The sequence below is a fragment of the Bactrocera tryoni genome, chromosome 3 (genome assembly GCF_016617805.1).
Source record: "Bactrocera tryoni isolate S06 chromosome 3, CSIRO_BtryS06_freeze2, whole genome shotgun sequence".
NCBI lineage: Eukaryota > Metazoa > Arthropoda > Insecta > Diptera > Tephritidae > Bactrocera > Bactrocera tryoni.
The window spans coordinates 65,281,128-65,304,792 of record NC_052501.1 but is presented as its reverse complement, the minus strand read 5'-3'; the positions used below and the strand labels follow the sequence as shown (position 1 = coordinate 65,304,792).

Below are 23,665 nucleotides of genomic sequence, written 5' to 3'. Positions count from 1 at the left end.
AAAAAATTTTATTTCGATTAAGCAAATCAGAGCAAGAAATTATAATTTCAATGCCTTGAATGAAAAAAAAAACAATTTTTAAATAAAAGAACAAACAAAGCGCATAAAACCAATTAGCTGCTAATTCCTTTACGTTGCGGTCTCAATTAGAAACAATAAAAAACGTTGCGGTCGGCGTTGCCAAAGGCTTTATATTTCTCATGAATGAAAGCGAAATGTGTGTATTCATGTATTATTACATTTCAGAACCAAAAATATTTAATTAAAAAAAAAGCAGTTGATTGGAATTTTTACTATATATTATATTATTTCTACCATAAGCTGAAAACGATACACGACAACTTGAAACTTGAGTCCAATTTATGAAACTTGAATAATGGCGAATAGTACAAACTATTATATTACATAACAGGAGACCAAACAATTGTACGATATTAATGAATTAACTGGGTGACCCAAGGAGAGGAAAGCGTACAAAATACAGCTTGTGGAAGTACTGAAGCCGCTCGACCTTCTCAAGCGACATGACTTCGCTTCATGAGCTCTTGAAAAGCTCCAAGAAGATCCGACATTTTCGAGTCAAATTTTTTCAACGATAAGGCCCATTTCTGGCTTATTGGGAATGTTAACAAGCAAACTTGTCGCATTAGCAACGTAGAGTAATCTGAAACGATTCAAAAAGCTGTCATTTTATCCAGAAAAAACAACAGTTTGGTGTGGTTTGTGGGCCGGTGGAATCATCGGTTCATATTTCTTTAAAAATGATGCCGGTGAGAACGTAATCGTCGATCATCGAGTCATCAAAAATTGTACTCAATGGATGGACCACCTGAGACGTAGCCGCGTCCAACCTTTGAAAGCGATAATCTTCCAAACATAAATGCCGAAAAATGTTGTTTCGAAAGGTAATAAACATTCCCCACTATACTTGAAATTTCTTTGTTTTTTCTTTAAAAAATTAGTGAACCTGAAAATGGATCACCTCTTATATATATTCACTTTTATTGAATTTAAGTAGCTAGTTTTTCTGTTGCTTTCACGTGAATCTTTTTCGACACGAGAGTGCAACTCAAAGGTTACGAGCATAGATGTGACGAAACAGCAACGGGCTTTGTTATTTTGACTAACCACTTCCGATTCATTGCAACAAAAATATTTCAAAATTTCGTAGCTGGCAGATGAAAATCTTAGGTTAACTGAAAGTTTGTAATTTCAAAGTAAATATCTTTAGTAATCAGTAGAAACAATTTAAAAAGGTATTTTTTAAGGTACAGGTAATTACATCCACCTTAGGTCTATGTATTGGTTGAGTAAGCAAACTTTTAGTCACAAATCTCTTCAGTTTTAACTCAAGTTTGCTGTTATTCTTGTCATACATTCTTGTAGACAAATATTGAGACGTAGTAGATGTAAAACTAATATAAATATGATATGGAATGCACCGATTCTTTTTAATTTTCTCCAGTGTATGGACACTTCAAACGCCTTGATCAGGTTGCCAAATAAAATGAAAATATTTTTCTCAACTTAAATCATATTAGGTTGTCAAAAAAGTCTTGCGGTATTTTCGCTAGTTGGCGCTGAAAGCGCGTAGTTCTAGTTTTATTCGTCGCATCGGGTCATGCTATACCTTTTTGGAAAGTCCATTTCACGCGCTAACACGTGTTAGATTGATTGTCGTTTCTTTTAAGTCGTTCGTGAGTTATAGCGCCGCAAACATGGAGCAAAATAAAGAGCAAATACGGCATATTTTACAGTACTACTACGATAAAGGCAAAAATGCATCTGAAGCCGCCAATAAAATTTGTGCAGTTTATGGACCCAATACAGTTTCCATTTCCACCGCACAACGATGGTTTCAACGTTTTCGTTCTGGTGTAGAGGTGGTCGAAGATGCGCCACGCTCCGGAAGGCCTGTCGTCGAAAATTGCGAAAAAATCGCTGAATTGGTCGAAAGAGACCGGCATAGTAGCAGCCGTAGCATCGGCCAAGAGCTGGGCATGAGTCATCAAAAATTCATTTCAATTTCACAAAAAAAAACAAAATCAGTAAAAATACCGCAAGACTTTTTTGACAACCCATTATCTATTTTATACCGATTTGGCTTCTGATTTCATTAATTGCTTTTGCAAGACTGATTTATTTCCATTGAATACTCATTTGTTATTGCAGTAGCCCTCGTACCTAGCTTTGCAGAACTAATATAGTCCCCACTTTCAACTCAATTCAATATTTATTTAAATGTTTAAATTTCAATATTTGTGACTTTTATTGCTTTCTTATGCAATTAAATTAATAACTCGTGCATTGTATAAGTGAGTGTCTCTTTGAATTTTTATTTGTCTGCGTCAACACAATTATTTTTGGCGTTTGTTTTTCCTGGCTAATAAGAGTTCTCTTTAAATTCAACTGCACTCTGATTCAGTGCATTATTCAAATTGATGTCTTATCTATAAATGAATTCAATTCATTAATAATGAATTTGTGTATCGAATGAAGTATTCTTTTGGTTTTATGTCTACCGCAAATGATTGATTGGTTTTTCCATCTAAAAGCAGTGTGAAGAAATACCCGCTTTACTGGTCCGATCTTACTCAATGGCTTGACATATACATACATATGTGTATATAGTAATAGCAATTGCGTAACATATTTCCACGATAAATGAATGTAACTCAACTCGTTAGATTGATTTTTAAGTTTAATACTTTTATCTCAAACACTCGTGAGACAGATAAGCTTTCCAGTTGACTTTTTACTAAAGATGGCTCCGCCCCCTACTAAGTTTTTTGTACATATCTCGGAAACTACTATAGCTATGTCAACCAAACTCTATAGAGTCGTTTTTTTCAGGCATTTTCATATACAGTTCAAAAATGGAAGAAATCGGATAATAACCACGCCCACCTCCCATACAAAGGTTATGGTGAAAATCACTAAAAGTGCGTTAACCGACTAACAAAAAACCTCAGAAACATTAAAGTTTACCGAAGAAATGGCAGAAAGAAGCTGCTGAAAAGCCCCGGCTTTTTGTAAAAATTGAAAATGGGCGTGGCGTCGCCCACTTATGGACCATAAACCATATCTCAGGAACTACTCCACCGATTTCATTCAAATTCGGTATATAACATTTTCTTAACACCCTGATGATATGCACGAAAAATCGGTTCACAACCACGCCTTCTTCTTCTAATATAACGCTATTTTGAATTCCATCTGATGCCTTCTCTGTATAATACGAGTATATACATTAGGAACCAATGATGATAGCGGAATAAAACTTTACAAAAATACGGTATTTGAAAAATATGTAAATGACGGATAATGAAATCTCGATTATCACTTTATCATGCGAGAGTATAAAATTTTCGGTGACACCCGAACTTAGCTCTTCCTTACTTGTTTTTTAATCGTCAAATGCATTTTTTTAATAGGCTTTAGTTCGTATAAAAGACTTTTCAAAATCAAATAAATAGTTAATCAGTGGCGGATTCAGAGGGAGGACAGTTCAGTAGGGGTAAATGGCTTATTAGTAATTTTCAATTTATAATTGGGATTTTTTGTGATATTCTCATTCACTCAGCGTGATTCTTTAGAAAGAATCGAAAGACAAAAAACTGAGGAACATTTTCGATCCATTTATTCAGTGACAAAAAAATGGTGGCAGAAGTGAAAGTTGACAAATAAAATTAAGAATCTGCGGCCGACAAACAAAACACGAAAATTTCTGGTGATAACTTGCGAAGAATATTTACTACGGGGTCCCAGTGTCCATTCCTCTGTTGGATACAATCGGTGAATATTTGAAGACGCGCTATTCTAGAGAAGTATTGCATGAATTTCAACTGAGTTTGCTGCTTCCAGAAAAAGTATGTGCTTTGAAAATCAAGGAAATGAAGAATATTAAATTCAAAGGCCTTTTGGATAATGACAACGTCGTTTGAAGCTCAAAGGTGAACTTGATCACCGGCAGTGCTAATGGGGGCAGAAGGAAAAATCAAAAGACAACAAGTTATCGACTACTATGTACATTGGAAACATTGAAGAAATGCAATATAGACCTATACCATAATTCATAGTTTTCTTCGCATTTTCTGCACACCACCAATGGCGAGCTCTGAACGCTCTTTTTCGACACTTCGCCACATGAACGTGGCTCAGGACAAACATGCTTCAGGATAGATTGATCGGCCTGCGGTTGCTGCACACGCATCATGACATTGAAGTCACTGCAGAAGAAGTTCTGGAAAGATTCTGAAAACTTGAGCCACATAGTTTTGTTTTGTGAAAATTTTCTATTCAATGCAGTATTATACATTGCAGTAAAGTATGTATGTCACCCACACGATAGAAGATTTATTTGAAATTTTCCACCATGATATTAAACTTTATAAAGGCAACCATATTTAATATAATACTCTTCATGTTTTAAGCAAATGTTTATTTCTATAGGAAGTTGTCGATTACTATTTTCTAGTTTTTGATTTTTAAATTCTCTTAATTTTCCTCGCTAACACATAGTACATATTTTACTTTTGATTTAAATAATGTTTTCTTTTGCTCTCATATATTTCAGCAAAACTTTATTTTGATTTTGTTTATGTGATTATCAATGTATGTAGTTTGGAGCGAACGACATTACAAATTTTTCACTTTGAAATATACGCACATTTTAGGTAACTGTTTCTTCTTCATTGTAAAGTCAATTGGTTGGAAATAATTAAAATATACCGTTTTATTTTATTACTTCTTTGGCTGACTGACTTTTTTATATACATACCTCCCTCAGCTTGAATACATGGTCAAAAGACAATTCAACTAACGATTGAGCACTTTTTTATTGCCTTCCCAGTAGCGAAATGTGTTGGAAGTAAATATTTTTATAGCTTTAGGCTCCGAAAGAAGAAATAGTTTATATAGATCCCACGACTTCTATAATCACATTTCCATAACATGCTTAGTATTACTCTAAAGTACACAAATTTAAATACCATCTGCTATTAGACCTATACCAATAAGTGCCTAGCCTCCGTATATAACTACAAACATGTGAGGAAATACTTGCTTATTTCAATGAGGCAAGTTTTTTTTTGTATAAACAGGAGTTTCTTTGTTTCGATTAAGCCATAACTAGAACAAACTTTTATTAAAAGTTTCAATTCAAACATGTGTTAGATCTTTGATCTTTGTTATGAATAATGTTTTAAGGCGTTACATGTGTTTAGGGGTTTCAAAAACCCGATTAAAGATGATTCGAGTAATAGTTTTCGAGATACAGCCTCTAGAACTTGTGGATAGATAGGCTAAGTACGCCCTCTTTAAGCGCATTTTTTATTAAACTGTGTTTTTGAAGTAGGTTGGCAGGATTTCTCGAGAACTACTCAACCGATATTCATGAAATTTCACACAAATCTTTGAAATACAATTCTTAAAACCCTAGATAAAGGATTTTTTTCGAACACAATTTTTTTAATTAAATTTTTTGGTAGAAATGTCTTCCAAAAATCTAATTTTCAATTTTTTTCCTTCGTCCAAGTTCTATGTTGAGGTTTTATCTAAAACATGTATTTTTTCACTTTAGACTTATTTTTTCAGAGGGGTCACTGGAAATGGCGTCGCATTGACCGAGTTTAACATTTTTTTCCAAAAATTTCAGAATTTCTTTGTTAATAGTGTATGTTGGCAACAATAAAAAACTCTAACTCAATATTTCATTTTTTTTATGAGAAAGAAATTGTTAAAAAAATTTTGAAAAAAGGCTGTTTTGCAACCATGCAAGCCTTTAAAGTATTTATAATTTCTAGATCACATCAATCACCACAAGTTTGGCAAAAGTAGGCGAAAGTCGTTTTCATTTTCTTTACGGCGTTTTCAATTCTATGACCAGTAACTTCATTTTATAATCATAAAAATGTAATAGTTATTAATTTATAAAGTGAAATTTTTTATTCTTATTTAAATTGAATTAACTGCTGGTACAAAAACAAGCAAATTGATTTAAAATTTGAGAAAGCAAAGCAGAGAAATGCTTTTGCAATACTTACTAAAATAAATGCTTAAAAACACATATTAAGAAGACCATCATTTTTCAAAAAACTAGTACTTTTAAAATTTACAATGTTCAGCAACTTTCGAACAGAATCTTATACCTTACAGACAAGAACTGAACATAAAAAACACTATTTTTCAGTGAGGCAATTTTTAAGTTACGCATACGACCCGGCGTACAACGGCATGAACTATTTCCTATATGCCCTGATACAATATATTTAAAACTGCTCTGCGTAATTGTGTTTATGTGCATAAGTTTATATAAAATTTATACTTTAATTTTCATAAACAACGCAATAGTTTTATCTCAAAAAAAAAGTTAAACAAATATCAAGAAAAATAGCAGACAGTTGACTTATTCATCAACCCCACTCACAAGCAACAAATTTTAAACGACAATGGGTTAAAAATAAATAAAACACCCTCAATGGTCGTAAAATGGATACAAAGATAAATACGCAAGAAATATTGAAATAAAATGTACCCGTGAATTGGAGAGCAGTTGTTGCGTTTCCTGCTTAACTGTTCGTCTGCTGGCCGTTGGCTTGTGTGTTGGCGTGCACTTCCGCTGAAACTTTGCTTACACCACTTAATTGCAGATAAAATTTAGTTGGTAAATATTAAAAATTTGTTTGCACAATTTTCTTTCCAAATATTTTTTTTTTCACACGGAAAAAAAGTATATTTAAATTTATTTTTCAAAATGTAGTTTATAATTTGTGTTTTTTTTTCTATTCTTATTACCACTTTCCTAGAATTTGCTACACAAGATTTTCAAGAGCGCGTCGCTACTAGCGTTCAAATACTGAAACGTTTGCTTTGAGAATCCTTTGCAGACTGTTTGGTTTATGACCTGAAGCAGGGTTTTTGCTTAAAAAATTCCTCTAACGGCTGATGTTGCAACGGCGTAAATATGTGCGCTATGTTGGCCAACAGCAATTCACCACAGCCAAAGCAACAGCACAATTGGCCAAGAGAGCTTTTCCGTGTGGAAGAGTGTACTTTTTTCTTTTCTTTATTTTCTTTTTTTGTTTTTTTTTTTTGTATTTCGAATATCGTGAGTATGTTGTGCGCTAAAAAATATTCCTGGGCCTCCGTCGTGTGTGTAACGGGGTACAAGTAAATAACAATAAAAACAACAAATATCGCACAGCTATGAATGAAAATGTGATTTTCGAGCAGCAACATGTTGATGCAACAAATGTTGCTGTGTCCAGGTGGGTGATTGTAAGGTACTCTGAGTAAAGAACCGCATCTAAGCGAATTACTAGTTTTCCTATTAGTTATAGTTGAAAAGTAGGTGACATCGAAAACCTTAAAAGTGTGGTAATATACAAGGTCCAAGGCTACAAAAAACTGTTGTACAACGTTCCTTATAAAACTCGCTAACGAAATGTTGTTGAAATTAAATAATAATTTCAATTAGTGAATAGCAGAATTCTCACATCATAATCTCACATAATTTATTCTTAGTTTTTCCAGTCATCTCAGAAAGACCAACACATTTTGAGGTTGTATATATTATTTTCCTGATGATTAAGTAATAAGATATTGCTAAGCAATTAACTTCATTTGTTCTATGATTTAAAGGAGGTTAAATCTACAATTTGAACTTTATGTAAAACAAATTGTGAATTTATATACAATAATTTGTCCAGAAATTGAGTTAAAACAACTCTTTCTATAATTTTTCTACATTTCTGCCTCAATGGCCACCTTTGCTCGTAAATATTAATGCATATCTTATCACTAGTAAAGCCAAACAAGGGAAATGTCGAACTAGTTTTACTAGATTTAGATTTTTTAAATTTACCAATTATTATTTAACGCTTCTACACACTGTTCCTCTAGTTCACCACACTGCCATCTAGACTCCAACCACGTCCTTCCAAGCCAAAATTGTTGGTGCCCTGACGAAATTATGCTCAGCACTCATGCGCACCAAAAGCACACCTTTGCAAGTAAATTAAAAAAAAAGCTTTTTGGCAACTCTTTCTCTTGTCTGATGCTCTCTGGCATGCTTTATTCCACAACAAACTGTTGGACGCGGCTAACAAAATAACAGAAAAAAAAAACAAAATAGCCAAAAATACATGCAATAACGATACAAACAAAACAAAAATGATATGTGAAGAGTACGGAAGCTAATGGCCAGTCGTAGACGAATGACAAGCTTAAAACAAAAAAGAGGCAAGACACGTTAACTAAGTAAAAACGTAAATTCAAAGCGCTGGTAGTGATTGAGAAGCTGGAGGCTTCTTGAAGCTGTTGTTCAGTGAATGTGGAAAAAACGTATATATTAGATCAGATGTTTAAGTAGCGGATGGGGTATTTTTTATGTAATTCCTTACAATATTTGTAGAAACATAGCTTAAGGTTTTAATCTTTTTTTTTGCATTTTTTCATTATTCTTTCTAAACGACCAATATGTCGAGAATATTGTGTACAAATTTTTAGTCAATTATAGCCAAACTAAGGGAGTAACAGCGTTTTAAACGACCGGCCGTGATACCTGACTTTGAAACTTTTGAAACTTCAAATCGATTTTCACGAAAACGAAGTTCGTGAATATTAGAACTCAAAATCGACTGAACAGATCCTTTTGAAAATTTGAACATTACTTCTTCACATAAATCAACAGGTAATCAGATGGAGTTTTTTTCCATTTCTTTCCATTTTTTTCTATTTTTTATTAACAAATTAACCGCATTTTTTTGAGCTAAAATTGCGCTTTTTACTTCCAAGTCGACAAATACATCACCTTTAAATCGCATATAATTTTTTTTTGTTTCAGATGATCCTATAACGAGTTTTTTTTTTTTTTGAAGGCGCTTCTGAAGATTCACCGTCACAGGCTTATTTATTAATATTTTTCATTGAACATTTTTTCTAATATGCTTCAAAAGTTGTACAATAATATGTCATTACATTTAATAAAATTATATTACTCATGTCGCCGCAAAAAAAAACATAAATACATCCTTTTTTTGCCTTTAAAACCTTAACAAAAATATCTTAATTGCTTACCAAAATATTCTCCATTAAGATCTATACACTTTTACATGTGTTTGAACCAATTGTCGCACTTTTGCCACTCTGATTGGGGTATCTCCAAAACGTGCCTTAGTTTATTTTTTACGAACGGGAATAAAAAGAAGTCATTCGGTCCCAAATCAGGTCTAGTCCGGCACATATTGAATCACCATGCGGTTGACTGTTGTTCACTTTCGGGCTCTTGCGCGTAAATTCCCATTATCCTCCGTTAATCCCCGTTTGGAAACACAGCTATGATATTTTCTTAACATTTATCTCGACCAATCAACACCAGCCTTTTTTGAGCGACAAATTGTATGGAATCCAACGCAAACAAATTTTTTTAACAGTCAAATGCTAGTCCCACTAATGCCCATAATTATCTCAATCTCAATAGGTCAATATTAACAACAACTGATTTTGGACGCCCCACTGTGGCACCGCTCCATACATTTCTTGGAAAAAAATAGAAGGAGTGATCGTACAACAATGAAACTTTGCAGAAGCACTTCTCTGGACTAAATTAAGAAATTTTGAAAAAATCTTGGAAAACCGCCCACTGTCACACCCACCTCCCATATAACTGCAATTGCCAAAATTTTTATTTTTGGACCTATGGACTTGAAATTCGGGACACTTCTGAATTGAGTTCTCCTGATGAAAAAAAAATTAAACTTAAACGCAAAGTGACGTTATTTATACCTTTACCGTGATAAAAATCCAATATAATATGCAATGTTTTAATTGAATATGTAACAGGCGAAAAATTGTGTTAGTTTTTATTTGTAATATTATGCAGCACCATATCTTTAACAATGGGATCTAGTTCTAAGGAAATTTTGTTCGAATGACGCCTTAAGCTACTTATGTAAGGATCCGAAGTTATAAGTCTATTGAAGACATCAGTATTTGTTGAAATTAAAATCGATGTTACTAAAAGGGACGGTAATTGGCGGTTGTTTTTTTTTCTTTAATTGAAAGTACAGACTCGGAACTTTTATTTTTTTATAGTAAGAGGGCTAAGCAAGGTAAAGCACATAAAGTTTTTTTCCATCAAAAAATTAAAAATTGATATTTTTTAGTATAATTTTTGAAAAATTTTTAAAATTAGCTTACTTTGCCAATTTCAATAAATTTTTTTTTATAAACAAGTGGTGCTATATTTTCACTAAAAAGTAAATGAAAAGCCATAGCTATAAACTTACACACAAAAAAAATTCTTAATTTGGACAATAATTTTAATCTGATTTTATTGAATAACTTTCCTTCGACTTCTGTTAGTTTTTTTAACTATAAAATTTAACTTTTTATAAAAAACCTTGTTGAATTTTTCTTATCCAAATATTTCTTTACAAAACAAAATCATTAAAGTTTTGAAATTGGAAAGTGGAAAAATCCTATTTTTTCCGCCGAAATGCCACTGTGCGCCCTTCCGAAACTCATCTTGGAGTGGTCCTTGATTGTCAAGTTACGCCACGTCGAAAGTTGTAAAAAAAATCGCGCGAAAATGTTCGCGATTTAATTCCATTTGTTGGTTGAGGAAAATAATTTAAGTTACTGTATAACATAATATAAGCAAATTTTCAAAGCGATGGACGTAGAAGAAGCTTGTTTCAATTACAAATTTTAAAATTTCTGAAACTTAGAAAGGAAAAATTGAGATGTGGAATTTGGAGTGGTCATCAAATATGGTAATATGAATTGGCTATGGCTGCTCCGGAAATTTAAGCTTGGATTAGTTTTGGCTGATAGTCGAAAATTGCCTAGGTAAATATAAAGCAGTAACTTATAAAGAAATTGAAAAAAAATATACTCGCAAACTTTCAGGTTCAAGGAGCATATAAGATTACCAAGTTAAACTTAATCTCCGCAACCACCTGTATAACTTTTCGGACAGTGAGGACTAGATAGAGCGGTTTCAGCACGATCTAAATAACAGAAAAGAAAACAAGAAAAAACGTTACCTTCGGGTGCACCGAAGCTAATATATCCTTCACAGGTGTATTTCTTTTAGTAACTATGTGTCCAGTTTGTAAGGAAGATATATGCTATAGTAATCCGATCTGAACATGGAGATTATGTTATTACCTTAAGCAGTAATCCGTGTCAAATTTTGTGAAGATACCACATCAAATGCGAAAGTTTTCCACACAAAAGACCCTGATTCCGATCGTTCGGTTTGTATGGATATCGGATTTTACATAAGCTATAGTGAGCCGATCTGAACAATTTCTTTCGATATTACATTATTTCTATAAACAATAATTTATACCAAATTTCGTAAATCGTTAATTGAGCAAGTTTCCCATGCAAGCATTTGATTCCGATCGTTCAGATTGTATGGCAGCTATACGCTATAGTTAACCGATCTGAACAATTCCTTCGTTTTTTACATAATGATCTTAGAAAATAATCTGTGCCAACTTTTGGGAAAATATATTGACAAATGTGAAAGTTTTCCATACAAGCACTCGATTCCGATCGTTCAGTTTGTATGGCAGCTATAAGTTATAGTGGTTCGATATCGGCCGTTCCGACAAATGAGCAGCTTCGTGAAGAGAAAATGGCGATATCAAAACGATATCTTAAAAACTGAGGGACTAGTTCGTATATATACAGACAGACGGAAGGACAGACAGACCGACAGACATGGCTAAATCGACTCAGCTCAACATACTGATCATTTATATATATACTTTATAGGGTCTCCGACGCTTACTTCTGGGTGTTACAAACTTCGTGACAAACTTAATATACCCTGTTCAGGGTATAAATATCAAAGTCTTTGGAATCGCTGGCAGATTAGTGCTGGTTCTTAAAAAGAGATTGTCAACTGGAAAAATTGCAAATAAAAAGTTTTTTGAAATAAAACATATGTCTTCGTTGTAGGCTTTTTTCAAATAAAAACCGACATTATAAATATACATATTATTTTGCTTCATGTTTCTTTTTTTTTATTTATCTTATGTAAAGTAAAAAAAAGGATTTAAAAAAGAAGAGCAAATCCTATAAAACCATTAATAGTTTCATGAATAGGGAGCTCAAATATATCCAAAATCAATAAAATATCTAAAACAACAAAACCCATGTAGACCAGTTATATAAAAGTCATATTAGACGTGGGATTTGTATCAGCACCTTCGTACGTTGCTCAGTAGAAGTGCAGTATATGCAAGCGCATCTTTTAGGGATGTTCATTTTGTATCACTTTATGCAATTATTATAACGAGATAAACGGGTTGCGTTAAAAAACAATGGGAATTTTCTTTTTTTTTTTTTTAATTAAAAAAAACGCAGCTGTCTTAGCGAAACCAAACAAGAACTATAAGCCGCTTGGTCTCAGAAACAGCAATAATAGAGAGAAACTTGTAAATGAAAAAAAGCGTATTACGGATAAAGGCTAATTGTTTTGCAAATCACCTAGAAAAGGTATTTCAACCTAACTGCTCAAAGAACAACTTCAAGCTGTCAATCTTACCCAACGCAGCTAACGAGTTGCTCGAGTCTTTTAAGACTTCAACTTCTGAAATTATTAGAATCATAAAAGAACTTAATTCAAAAAAGTCGTCAGGACATGATAACAATACATATATTAACCCAAAAATACTAAGTGAGTTACCAAATATTGAAAAAGTGTTACCACGAAAATAATATAACACCAACGGCCCAATTCGAGTTTCCTACAAAACATGACACAATAGAGCAAGTAAATAGAATTATTAACGAAATAAGGAAAGCATTTGAGCACAGGTAGTACTGTTCAGCAATCTTTCTAGATGTAGCTCAGGCATTTGATCAGGGCATGAAGGCTCTTTATATAAGATTACAAAAATTCTACCTTTAGAATTGTATAAAACATTGGTGTCTTATTTAAATAATAGACAATTTATGGTTAATGTAGAAGAGTTAATATCTGATGAAGGACATATAAGGGCTGGTGTACCACAGCACAGTGATTTAGGTCCAACTCCATACTTTAAACTTGTATATACAGTAGATCTTCCAAAAGCTAATAATGTATTGACATCAACTTTTGCAGATGACACAGCTTTTATGAGCCGTTACTAATGCCACATAATAGCATCAAGAATATGTATTAGTGGAGCACTTAAGTTCTGTTGAAGAATGGCTACCCAACTGGCGTATAAATGTGAAAAAACAAAAGTTTAAGCATATTATATTTTCGCTAAAATTAACAATATTTTAGTACCCCAAGCGAATGAAGTAACATATCTGAGTACTCATCTAGACAGAAGGCTCACGTGGAGAAATAATATATCCAGTAAAATAACTCGCATTCAGATAAGAGCTGCAAATTTAAATGGGCTTTTAATTAACTCTCTAAAACTCTAAACTTAACCTTGACAACAAAGTGCTCTTATACAATGCGGTCACAAAGCCGATTTGGATGTATGGCATTCAACCGTGGGGTACGACCTGTGCAACTAATATACTAGAACAATCTTTTGCTCGCCAAGATACATATAATAGGTTGTCAAAAAAGTCTTGCGGTATTTTCGCTAATTGGCGCTGAAAGCGCGTAGTTCAAGTTTTTTCGTCGCATCGGGTCATGCTATACCTTTTTGGAAAGCTCATTTCACACGCTAACACGTGTTTGATTGATTGTCGTTTCTTTTAAGTCGTTCGTGAGTTATAGCGTCGCAAACATGGAGCAAAATAAAGAGAAAATACGGCATATTTTACAGTACTACTACGATAAAGGCAAGAATGCATCTCAAGCCGCCAATAAAATTTGTGCAGTTTATGGACCCGATACAGTTTCCATTTCCACCACACAACGATGGTTTCAAAGTTTTCGTTCTGGTGTAGAGGTGGTCAAAGATGCGTCACGCTCCGGAGGCCTGTCGTCGAAAATTGCGATAAAATCGCTGAATTGGTCGAAAGAGACCGACATAGTAGCAGCCGTAGCATCGGTCAAGAGCTGGGCATGAGTCATCAAAAATTCATTTCAATTTCATTATAAAAAAAATTCAATAAAAATACCGCAAGACTTTTTTGACAAACTATTATTAATGTTATCACCTTGAAAAGAGTTTCCATTCGAAATTATGCACCTAGGGAAGCCCCTCTTCCAATCGTCGAAATATTTCTCAAACTCGATTTCTAAGATTGCTTTTAGCTCTTTAACAACGTTAGATGTTTTAAGCCAAGAATTCACGAACAAGCTACGAAGTGTTTGCTTAATTTTTAAGGAACGGGAAAAATCCCCGTTTTTTCTGAACACAACTTATATTTTTTTATCTGCATTGGGAGACGAGCGATTGGATTTCCTGAACATGAATGTTCGACCTCAAAAATACTTGCAAATCATTTCGCCCAAACTCTACAAATGGAGTTATCCGATATATAGATATTGTATACATATAATATTCTAATGAAAAATTTATTTATTTTTAACTACTAAGGGCACCCCTAATACTATAAATGCATGTACTTTTTAAAAGCTCAAGTCAAATATTTGGATTGCTGGTAACTGCAAAGCGTGCTCTCAGCTATTATTCAGGGTGAATTCCCACTGAATCATAATAATAAGTATGTATAAACAATAAACACACTTATTACAAAGTTTCCTTTAGCGATAAGTGCACATTCCCATTCATGAGCAGCATATGCTCAAACTTAATGTAGTGGTTTGATAAGTCAGTGCCTCGGCGATTAAACTATAAAACCACAATATTCCCGCTCAAAATTATATTTTAAATTTCTAGGAATTCGTAAAGTAATTAACAAATTTTATCATTTCAGCTTTTGAAGTATGCTGAAGAAGCTTTTCAAGACCAGCGAGTTGGCTCTAGCGAATAGTCCCTCATCCCTCTATTTTGTTGATTGAATGCAGATGTTATATGAGAGATATATTTGATCACACGATCACATGCTTTTTCCTTTTTAGGTCTTTTTTGGTTGACTTGAGTAACTCCTGAACCGACATGCACGTAATAATGCATATAGTAACTGATGAATGAGTTATTTTAATATTTACTAAGTTCGGCTTTAATGATGACTTTTTTAAAACATCAGACTTTTGCCAATCCGTCTACACTTTAAAGAAAGACTTATTGAAATGACCTCGTAAATTTATCAAAAGAATGAAGAAACAACTTAAGAATGACGAAATTCAACTATTATATACCCAGCACACCATATTGAGTTACACAGATTTGCAACTTACACGAGATGATTCCTATCTGCACGTCTGATAAGTTATACTAAATTCATAGAGAGTTTTAAACACGCAAATTCCGCTGAAAAAATATTGCGCAATATTATTTCAAGCAACTGGTGCCTCAAAACAATATATTTTCGCTTTTGAGTACTCACAGTCGCTAACTGTTTTGAAGAAATTTTCTAGTTTTAATCGGATGTCGAATGAAATTGTTTTGATTTTGGTTTCCACATGTTGCCAGCATTCTCCAAACAACTAATTTTGTTTTTAAGACCATAATAATAAGAAAAAAATAAGCTGTTTCCAAAAGTCTCCACTTCACTTTAAATGAGATTTGAGCCCACTATCAACCAAGCACACAATTAGGCGCACAGCACCAAAATACTAACGTCGACTAGTTGTAATTGGTATATAAATGGCATGCTGAGTACCCGTCTCTTTAATCGTACACTCTCAAGCGAGTAAGCCAAGCACTATATATAAGTAAGCAAGTAAGACTTAAATTGAATTTTTGATTTGCTTAGGCGCTATTCTATCATTTATCTTTGAGTTGTGTTAGCGACTAGAGCACGGCAGTTGTGTTAGCTTAAAACTCACAATGACGGACCAAATGTTTAATCGCTCTTAGTAAGTAGTAATTAGAATTATATTAGCAACAACAAAGTGCTATAAACTCATTGAAGTTATTTTGTTATAAAACTTGTATGTAAATTATGATCTTTCTTTTAATTCGCAAAGTTTGACGCTGATAATAATGCTGCAAATATTAATGCTCACCAATGCTGTCGATAATGAGCAGATTATTTTCGAAAACGAACATAAAGATATAAATTGCCGATCGCCAAATGGCTCGCCTGGACTATGTCTACTTTATACAGAATGTGCAAATCTAACAAATTGGAGAATACAAAATAATATACAACATCCGAGTGAAGTGAAGAAAATGTTTTGCCAAAATGATGTAAGTACAATGAGCATTACCAATTTTAATACATATACATAGGGTGACCCATTTCGAGGTTCCCTAATTTTTTTTTTTTTTTAAGAAAAAACAGAGAAACTTCAAATTTAATGGGGAATGTTTATTAACATTCGAAAAAACATTCTTTGGCATTTATTTTTTGATGATCAGATGGTTCATCCGTTGAGTACAATTTTCGAAGACTAGATCGAGCATTTCGGCTAGTAACTGCCGATGGGCACGCCTAATGTTTTGTTCCCAGGCCTGAATCGAAGCGATATTGTCCGCATAGACTTCAGACTTTATATATTCGCACAAGAAAAAGTCTAACGTTGCGATATCACACAATTTTGGTGGCCAATGGACCGTGCCAAAAATAAACATTATCTGCTAACCGAAGTGTTCTCTCAATAAATCCATTTATTGGTTCGATGTGTAGGAAGTAGCACAATCTTGTTGAAACCAAATCTCGCCGAGATCACGAGCTTCAATTTCAGGCATCAAATAGTCGTTTTATCATTGCGCGATAACGCTCGCTATTGACGGTTACGTTCTCACCGGCATCATTTTTGAAGAAATATGGACCTATGATTCCACCGGCCCACAAACGACACCATACCGTTATTTTTTCTGGATGAAATGACAGCTCTTGAATCTCTTTTTTTGCTTGTTGACAAAAGAGGCCATAAATGGACCTCATCGCTGAAAAACTTTGACTCGAATCTTCTTGGAACGTTTTAAAAGCCCATAGAGCCTAGATAGAAGTCGCTTGGGAAGGTCAAGCGGCTTCAGTTCTTGCAAAAACTGTACGATCTCGACATGTATGCGTCAAGTCGTTCCTTTCGTCAGTCCGAGTTGCTGCGAACGGCCCCGAATCGACTCTCCACGGTCTTCGTATACAGTATCAGCAACGGCTGCTATATTTTCTTCACTGCGTACTGGACGTAGTCTATTCAATCGAATATTATTCAAAAATGAATGCCGATTATGTTGACCATAAGTTGAGCAAAGCGCGCGAAACACATTCTCTACAGAACGTGAATATTCCTATTAAAGTTGAATGATTAGGAAACGTAAGTCTGATGAAATGCTAAACAATAGTAAACAAAAATAACATGACCGCTTCAGCTACTGTCAGTTTCGGCTATGTCTCCTGGTTCGCTAAAGGTAAGACTGCAGGGATGTTTCATCCTTAATCTTTCAAAGGCTGGACAATGGAAAAGAAATTACCCTGATATTTCCACCTCACCCTCTTCCATACAATTTTGGCAACTTGCGTTCGTGAAGATTTTTAGCCTAAACGTTGTTGTTGGACAATGTCCAATAAGAACCGCTACAACTGCGGTAAGATGACCTTTGCTAAAAGCAAGTAGTTCAGAAGATCGCCTGCATTCTATTCTAGTTCAAAAGGATGTCGCAGTCGTACAGGAGCTAGTCCTTGACCAGCGAGACAAAGTTTAAAAAACCACTATTCTTTTATTTTTAACCAGATTGGGGGTAAAATTTCATTCAAGGCAAGAGATTGATGGGTGTTACGAAAAATCTGTTCCAACACATTCAACGGACGTCATTTCCAATGGTTGACGATTTTTATCGAAATAACATTGAAAGTTCGGTATCATCTATTTATCATAAAACTGTATTTCATGGTAGTGAACTTGGCCACCTACAAGGTTGAGGAATAGATCAGTTATCAAATTTACTTTTACGCAATTCCAACCATCTCAACTAGATATTAGGTAGATGAAAGAACTAATAATGGTTTTAAGATGAACGCAACTAAGGCTGACAGAATGAAAAACATATCCGGAGTTTCGTTTAGCTGCCGTAAGTCAATGTTTACAACTTCGAGACGCGTTGTTATCGCTAGTTATCAATATTAAAACTAATAATCAATACCATTAATGCTTCCCAAGGCTTTCAGCACCCTTAAAGGTGATTAACAATGTTTTTCGAAGGAATCCCAGATTTTGTTCCACAAATTGACATGCTGATCTAAGTGATAGCGTTATCGATTACTACTTCACTACATTTCAATAAAAAATCGTGTTAATAAAACAAACATAACACATAAAATTCCAACTAAAAACTTAAAAAATATGCTTTATTTTATTATAGCAAGTCCACCTTTGCTGTAACCGAACCAATTATTACTTCCCCGCCACCAATTACATATCACAATTAAATCCTAAAGGCTTGGCTATACTCGAGGAAGTAAAATGTAATCGACTATCAGGGGATCGTGTTTCCAATGGAAAAACAGTGCGACTAGGTCAATATCCATTTATGGCACTATTAAAATACAACGTTAGGGGTCGCCAATTTTTATGTGGTGGTACATTGATAACCTCCAGATTCGTGTTGACGGCTGCCCATTGTAAAACAGATCAATTGTAAGTCGCAAAAACACTTGCAGTTTCATATTTATGTTGTTAAATATGAAATCCTTATAAAATCGTTTAGAATTAGTGTGCGCTTGGGAGAACATGATCTCTCTACAGATGTGGACTGTATTAGCTCTTCGATACGCCTATGTTTGCCGCCACCGGTGGAATATGAAATCGAGGAAATCTTCGAACATCCTCAATATATGATTCCCCGCCTTACGCATGATGTGGCCTTACTAAAACTGAAACGTGAGGTGAAAACTGAAGGTAGATTCGATATAGATTTATATTTTATTTTTATTTTTAAAATAACGATGTAATTTATTTGCTAATTTCAGTACATATTAGACCCATTTGTTTGCCAATTTCGCAAGTCGTCTACGATCATAGCGATGAAATACAACACTTTAACATTGCCGGCTGGGGACGTACCGAAAATAGTAAATCTATTTTTTCGAATTAAAATACCTAGAAATATTTAATTTATATATGTATGTATATTATTTTTAAAGGTCATAACACAAATGTTTTGCAGCATGCACAAATTCCCCAGCAACCACGTGAGGTTTGTCAGAGGATATTCGCTGCAGCCGGCATAAATATTACCCACGATCACATTTGTGCTGGCGGTGAGAATAAAATCGATACCTGTAAGGGCGATTCTGGTGGCCCTCTGTTTGCAACTGTGCCGTTTAAGACATTCAATTCCGTAATAATAAAGCGTCAAGTGCAATTTGGTGTTGTTTCGTTCGGTTTAACCGGTTGCGGCGGTGAAAATGTTAATGCGGCTGCCTATTCAAATTTATTTCAATACATGCCATGGATCACAGAAATCATAGGGAACAATACATGAAGAACTGTAATGCTGTATTTAACATATATTTTAAAATATAATATAAAATTCCTCTACCTCATAACTACTTATACAAACATCACAATTTATAATAATGTTTAAGGAACGGTAGATGAAGCTTAAAAAGTTATTAAGACAAACAGTTCTACATATATCGTCCTAAAGTTAACAGTCTGAACAAAAACAGAAAAATTATTCGATGAGACACATTTGCAAATTCACAAACCAATTTTTCTTCACATAAAAAGCATACGAGGCTAAACGAAGCAAAATATTGGGCATTTGACAAGCAAGAGTCGTAATTTTTATTTTATTATTTATTTTTAGTTTATTTCAAACACACATTTTTAAAATATGTGTGTATGTTTATTTTACCGAATCGATTAAGATGAAAAAACAACACACGACGCGATGGTAAAACAGAGAGAAGCGTGGAAAGCAAAGCGTTTGTCCTGACACACCCTATGTTTGCTTTACTTCGATTTTAACCTTTGAACTTTCAAGCAAAGCGAAAAAAGTTTTATGTAAATCACACATATGGATCTGATCAGAACTCGAGTGCAATGTCTATATGTATATAAACAGATGTGAGATAAATGAAGTACATACATAATTTTTATTTAAGCTCTTAAAGAAATGTATAACAAGCGTATAAAATAGAAATACGACGTTAATATTATTTGAGGTAAAAATATTTAAAAACTCACACTTTTAATTATACTTAAAGAAAGTTTCTCGACAATTATTAATTAAAGAGCTTTAAGTAGAACTAACAAATTACAATTTATCAGTATATTACTATATGCTGAAATTCCGTCTCGAAATGTTCTCATTTGTCCAAGATAAATACTAGGAAAAGACAATTCCTCGGCATAATAATCGAAGAGCAGACTTTTTAGAATTTGATTTTTTCCTGGCGCAAGTCGCAAATATTTATCTTCATCCCATAATAGCGTTTGTTGCTGGGCAGTGAGGCTATCTTCAATTGTGATTTGTTCACTGATTTCGTCGTTTGGCATTTTCCCATCACATGTCGGTCCATTCAATTTCTATGTCTTGATAAAGTGGTGTACCTTTGAAAAAGTTTAACCATGTTCGAACTGTCCTTTTATTAACCAAGCCTTGAACATAGCTCGATTTGTGAATCTTCCGTTTTTTTATGTGCACGTTAATACTGTGATCATCTCCAATATTGCGTGGTAGTTTTTTTACCATCGTATCCACGTCAACCGGCACATTTATAACTTGTCCATATACTCCAAACTGCCCATGCACGTGACTCAAACGTTTTATTTCCATGAAAGGAATTCTGGGGGAAATTAATCGTTCCGTTCTAACATCCAACGGTGGCAAATCATAACACATTGGCGGATATTTGAAGCCATTGTAAACTGCGTAAGTTGGTATTTTTTTTTTGCCGCAGTGATTGTAGACACGCTGAACATGGTTTCATATTTTCGCTTGGAACATCCGGTAGAATTCTGTCAAGTACTTCCCGATCAATATACTCAGGAAGTGCGGTTTGACCACAGGCGATCACATGTCGAGCAAACAAATACAAAACTATTACATGTAAATTTTTCCATTACAAACGTATGTGCTTTTTTATGTTGTTGAAAGTGAGAATATGGAATTTGGTGATTATTTCTCACGTTTTCGATACCGGTATTATTGTTGTTTTGCTCTGTATCCTCGGTTGTACTCTCGTTTCTATACTCTCGCTGATATTCTGCTGTTGATTTCCTTCGTGGTATATCCGTGAAATGTATACCACTACTTGTAGAGGGTCCAGCAATCGTTGATGGATCAATGCATGTAGAAGGTTCAGCAATCATTGATGGATCAACATTGATCGGAGGTCCAGCCGTCGTTAATCTATCAACACGCGTTGAAGGCCCAGCAGTTATCGGTGAATTGACGACCGTTGATACATCAGTAGTGATAGATGCTCCCGCAGGGGTTGATGGAACAGCAGACGTTGAATCAGTGAATGTAACTTTACATTTCTTTTTTTTACGTGCTCGGTACTTTTCCCGCTCTGCTTTCTTTCGTGCTCGGTATTCACGATAATATTGTGCTGTTTTCCCTCGTCTTGAAATACGGGCTGCACTGTCTTTTTCCGCTGTAAAATAAATTTAAAATCAAACCATTAAAATTTTTGACAATCCAATTAATATTAGTTTCAAGGCACAAGTTTAATGCACAAGGTGCATCTATTACGGACAATTGAAATATTCAAGAGAAACTTACCATCACATAACCTGGAATCCGCTGTGTTATGCGTAGTATCACTGTCATTTATTTTATCAACATTGATCGGAGGTCCAGCCGTCATTAATCCATCAACACGCGTTGAAGGCCCAGCAGTTATCGGTGAATTGACGACCGTTGATACATCAGTAGTGATAGATGCTCCCGCAGGGGTTGATGGAACAGCAGACGTTGAATCAGTGAATGTAACTTTACATTTCTTTTTTTTACGTGCTCGGTACTTTTCCCGCTCTGCTTTCTTTCGTGCTCGGTATTCACGATAATACTGTGCTGTTTTCCCTCCTCTTGAAATACGGGCTGCACTGTCTTTTTCCGCTGTAAAATGAATTTAAAATCAAACCATTAAAATTTTTGCCAATCCAATTGATATTAGTTTCAAGGCACAAGTTTAATGCACAAGGTGCATCTATTACGGACAATTGAAATATTCAAGAGAAACTTACCATCACATAACCTGGAATCCGCTGTGTTATGCGTATTATCACTGTCATTTATATTATCAACATTGATCGGAGGTCCAGCCGTCATTAATCCATCAACACGCGTTGAAGACCCAGCAGTTATCGGTGAATTGACGACCGTTGATACATCAGTAGTTATAGATGCTCCCGCAGAGATTGATGGAACACGCGCTCTCTGATATTCCGCAGCTGTTTTCCTCTTCCTCGATTGACTGCCAGCCATCATTTCCAATTTCTCCTTTTCCCGCTCTGCTTTCTTTCGTGCTCGGTATTCACGATAATATTGTGCTGTTTTCCCTCCTCTTGAAACACAGGCTGCACTGTCTTTTTCCGCTGTAAAATAAATTTAAAATCAAACCATTAAAATTTTTGACAATCCAATTGATATTAGTTTCACGGCACAAGTTTAATGCACAAGGTGCATCTATTACGGACAATTGAAATATTCAAGAGAAACTTACCATTACATAACCTGGAATCCGCTGTGTTATGCGTATTATCACTGTCACTCATTTTATTGTTTGTTTGAATCACTATTCACTGTGTACAAATACTACAAATAGTACGTCAATATTATATAGAACACGAATTAATTATGGGAAACACTTTAATAACAAAATACGAATATAAAAAAAAGAATTTTTGACACACAGGACGCTTGATGCACTCACGCATAGGCACTAATACCATAGGTAAATTTGATCAGAATCCCTTTCTTGCTCTCTCGCTTGTCAGCTGGCAGCGGACCCTGATCTTTTTTCTGAGCTGTCAACAAAACACAATCAGGGTCCCGTCAACCAACAGTCAGTGAAAAAGGCGGGATGCCAGAAGAGCAGCGCTAAAACGAACTGCCAAAATTAGTGCATTGTTGAAGTTTTGTAAAATTAGATGTCAGTAGTTTGTAAAATTATTTTTATATATGGGCCTACTGGGGAACCGAGCACCCAAAAATAATATCGGTAATGCGTTATTTGCATACTTCAGTGATAATGTGGAAACTGCAAAATACCCAAAAGTTGTTTATAAAATGCCCAATCTAATACTTTTTGACAGCTGTTTTTTAAATTTTCAATAATAAAACAAGAGGTTTTTTTGTTATGAAGCAGTTTTAAAAATAACATGTTGACATGTTATTGTAATAAAAAATGATTCTTCGGCTAACAACCGCAATGTTTATCTTCAATCTTTTTTCATTTATAAAAATGGAAATCAGCTGTGTACGAGAGTTTCAAACTCTTTTAGTTGCCGTCTGTCACCTACAAATTTGGATCTGATTAAGTGTGAAGTTAATCCGGATTAATGCTGCCGTATGCCAAAGCTATTAATCGTTCGACGCTATTCCGCCTCCACTGAAGCGTTAAACGTTTAACGCAACCTTTTCCGGAGTCGCCTAAGAAGTTTCACTTCAATAAAACATCAATAAAATTAGTTCCTTACTTACTTTTCTGATAGGAAATTATAGGA

General features: G+C 34.5%; 3 protein-coding genes across 6 annotated transcripts in view; 1 reads left to right on the top strand and 2 right to left on the bottom strand.

Annotated features, from left to right (window-relative positions):
- Positions 1-6,874, bottom strand: part of LOC120770916 (calbindin-32) — a 250,288-nt gene extending 243,414 nt beyond the window's left edge. For 2 of the 3 annotated variants that reach the window (XM_040098610.1, XM_040098612.1), the window contains exon 1: positions 6,536-6,874. The gene's annotated coding sequence lies outside the window, so the exon portion shown is untranslated. The remainder of the gene's footprint in view (positions 1-6,535) is intronic. The other variant, XM_040098611.1, reaches the window with a different exon arrangement.
- An 8,922-nt stretch (positions 6,875-15,796) lies between these two features.
- On the top strand, positions 15,797-19,533 carry LOC120771636 (serine protease grass-like). The gene is made up of 6 exons (XM_040099733.1): positions 15,797-15,895; positions 16,007-16,229; positions 18,348-18,622; positions 18,693-18,883; positions 18,955-19,056; positions 19,129-19,533. The coding sequence occupies exons 1-6, from the start codon at positions 15,867-15,869 to the stop codon at positions 19,467-19,469; spliced, it is 1,161 nt and encodes a 386-aa protein (XP_039955667.1). The 5' UTR covers positions 15,797-15,866; the 3' UTR covers positions 19,470-19,533.
- A 555-nt stretch (positions 19,534-20,088) lies between these two features.
- On the bottom strand, positions 20,089-22,928 carry LOC120771635. 2 transcript variants are annotated; one of them, XM_040099731.1, is made up of 4 exons: positions 22,663-22,928; positions 22,184-22,534; positions 21,720-22,055; positions 20,089-21,591 (listed from the first exon to the last, which is right to left on the bottom strand). In XM_040099731.1, the coding sequence occupies exons 1-4, from the start codon at positions 22,712-22,714 to the stop codon at positions 20,978-20,980; spliced, it is 1,353 nt and encodes a 450-aa protein (XP_039955665.1). In that variant the 5' UTR covers positions 22,715-22,928; the 3' UTR covers positions 20,089-20,977. The 2 variants fall into 2 exon arrangements, with proteins under 2 accessions (XP_039955665.1, XP_039955666.1); XM_040099732.1 differs by having other exon boundaries at positions 20,089-21,582.
- Positions 22,929-23,665: the final 737 nt, after the last annotated feature.

What these genes read in the sequence shown, in the direction of transcription:
- LOC120771636 (XM_040099733.1), top strand. Translation starts at nt 15,867, where the DNA reads ATGACGGACCAAATGTTTAATCGCTCTTA. An exon ending in ACGTGAGGTGAAAACTGAAG is followed by an intron (nt 18,884 to 18,954) that starts GTAGATTCGATA and finishes TGCTAATTTCAG; the next exon opens with TACATATTAGACCCATTTGT. An exon ending in CTGGGGACGTACCGAAAATA is followed by an intron (nt 19,057 to 19,128) that starts GTAAATCTATTT and finishes TTATTTTTAAAG; the next exon opens with GTCATAACACAAATGTTTTG.
- LOC120771635 (XM_040099731.1), bottom strand. Translation starts at nt 22,714, where the DNA reads ATGAGTGACAGTGATAATACGCATAACACAGCGGATTCCAGGTTATGT. An exon ending in GGATTCCAGGTTATGTAATG is followed by an intron (nt 22,535 to 22,662) that starts GTAAGTTTCTCT and finishes TTTATTTTACAG; the next exon opens with CGGAAAAAGACAGTGCAGCC. An exon ending in GGATTCCAGGTTATGTGATG is followed by an intron (nt 21,592 to 21,719) that starts GTAAGTTTCTCT and finishes TTTATTTTACAG; the next exon opens with CGGAAAAAGACAGTGCAGCC.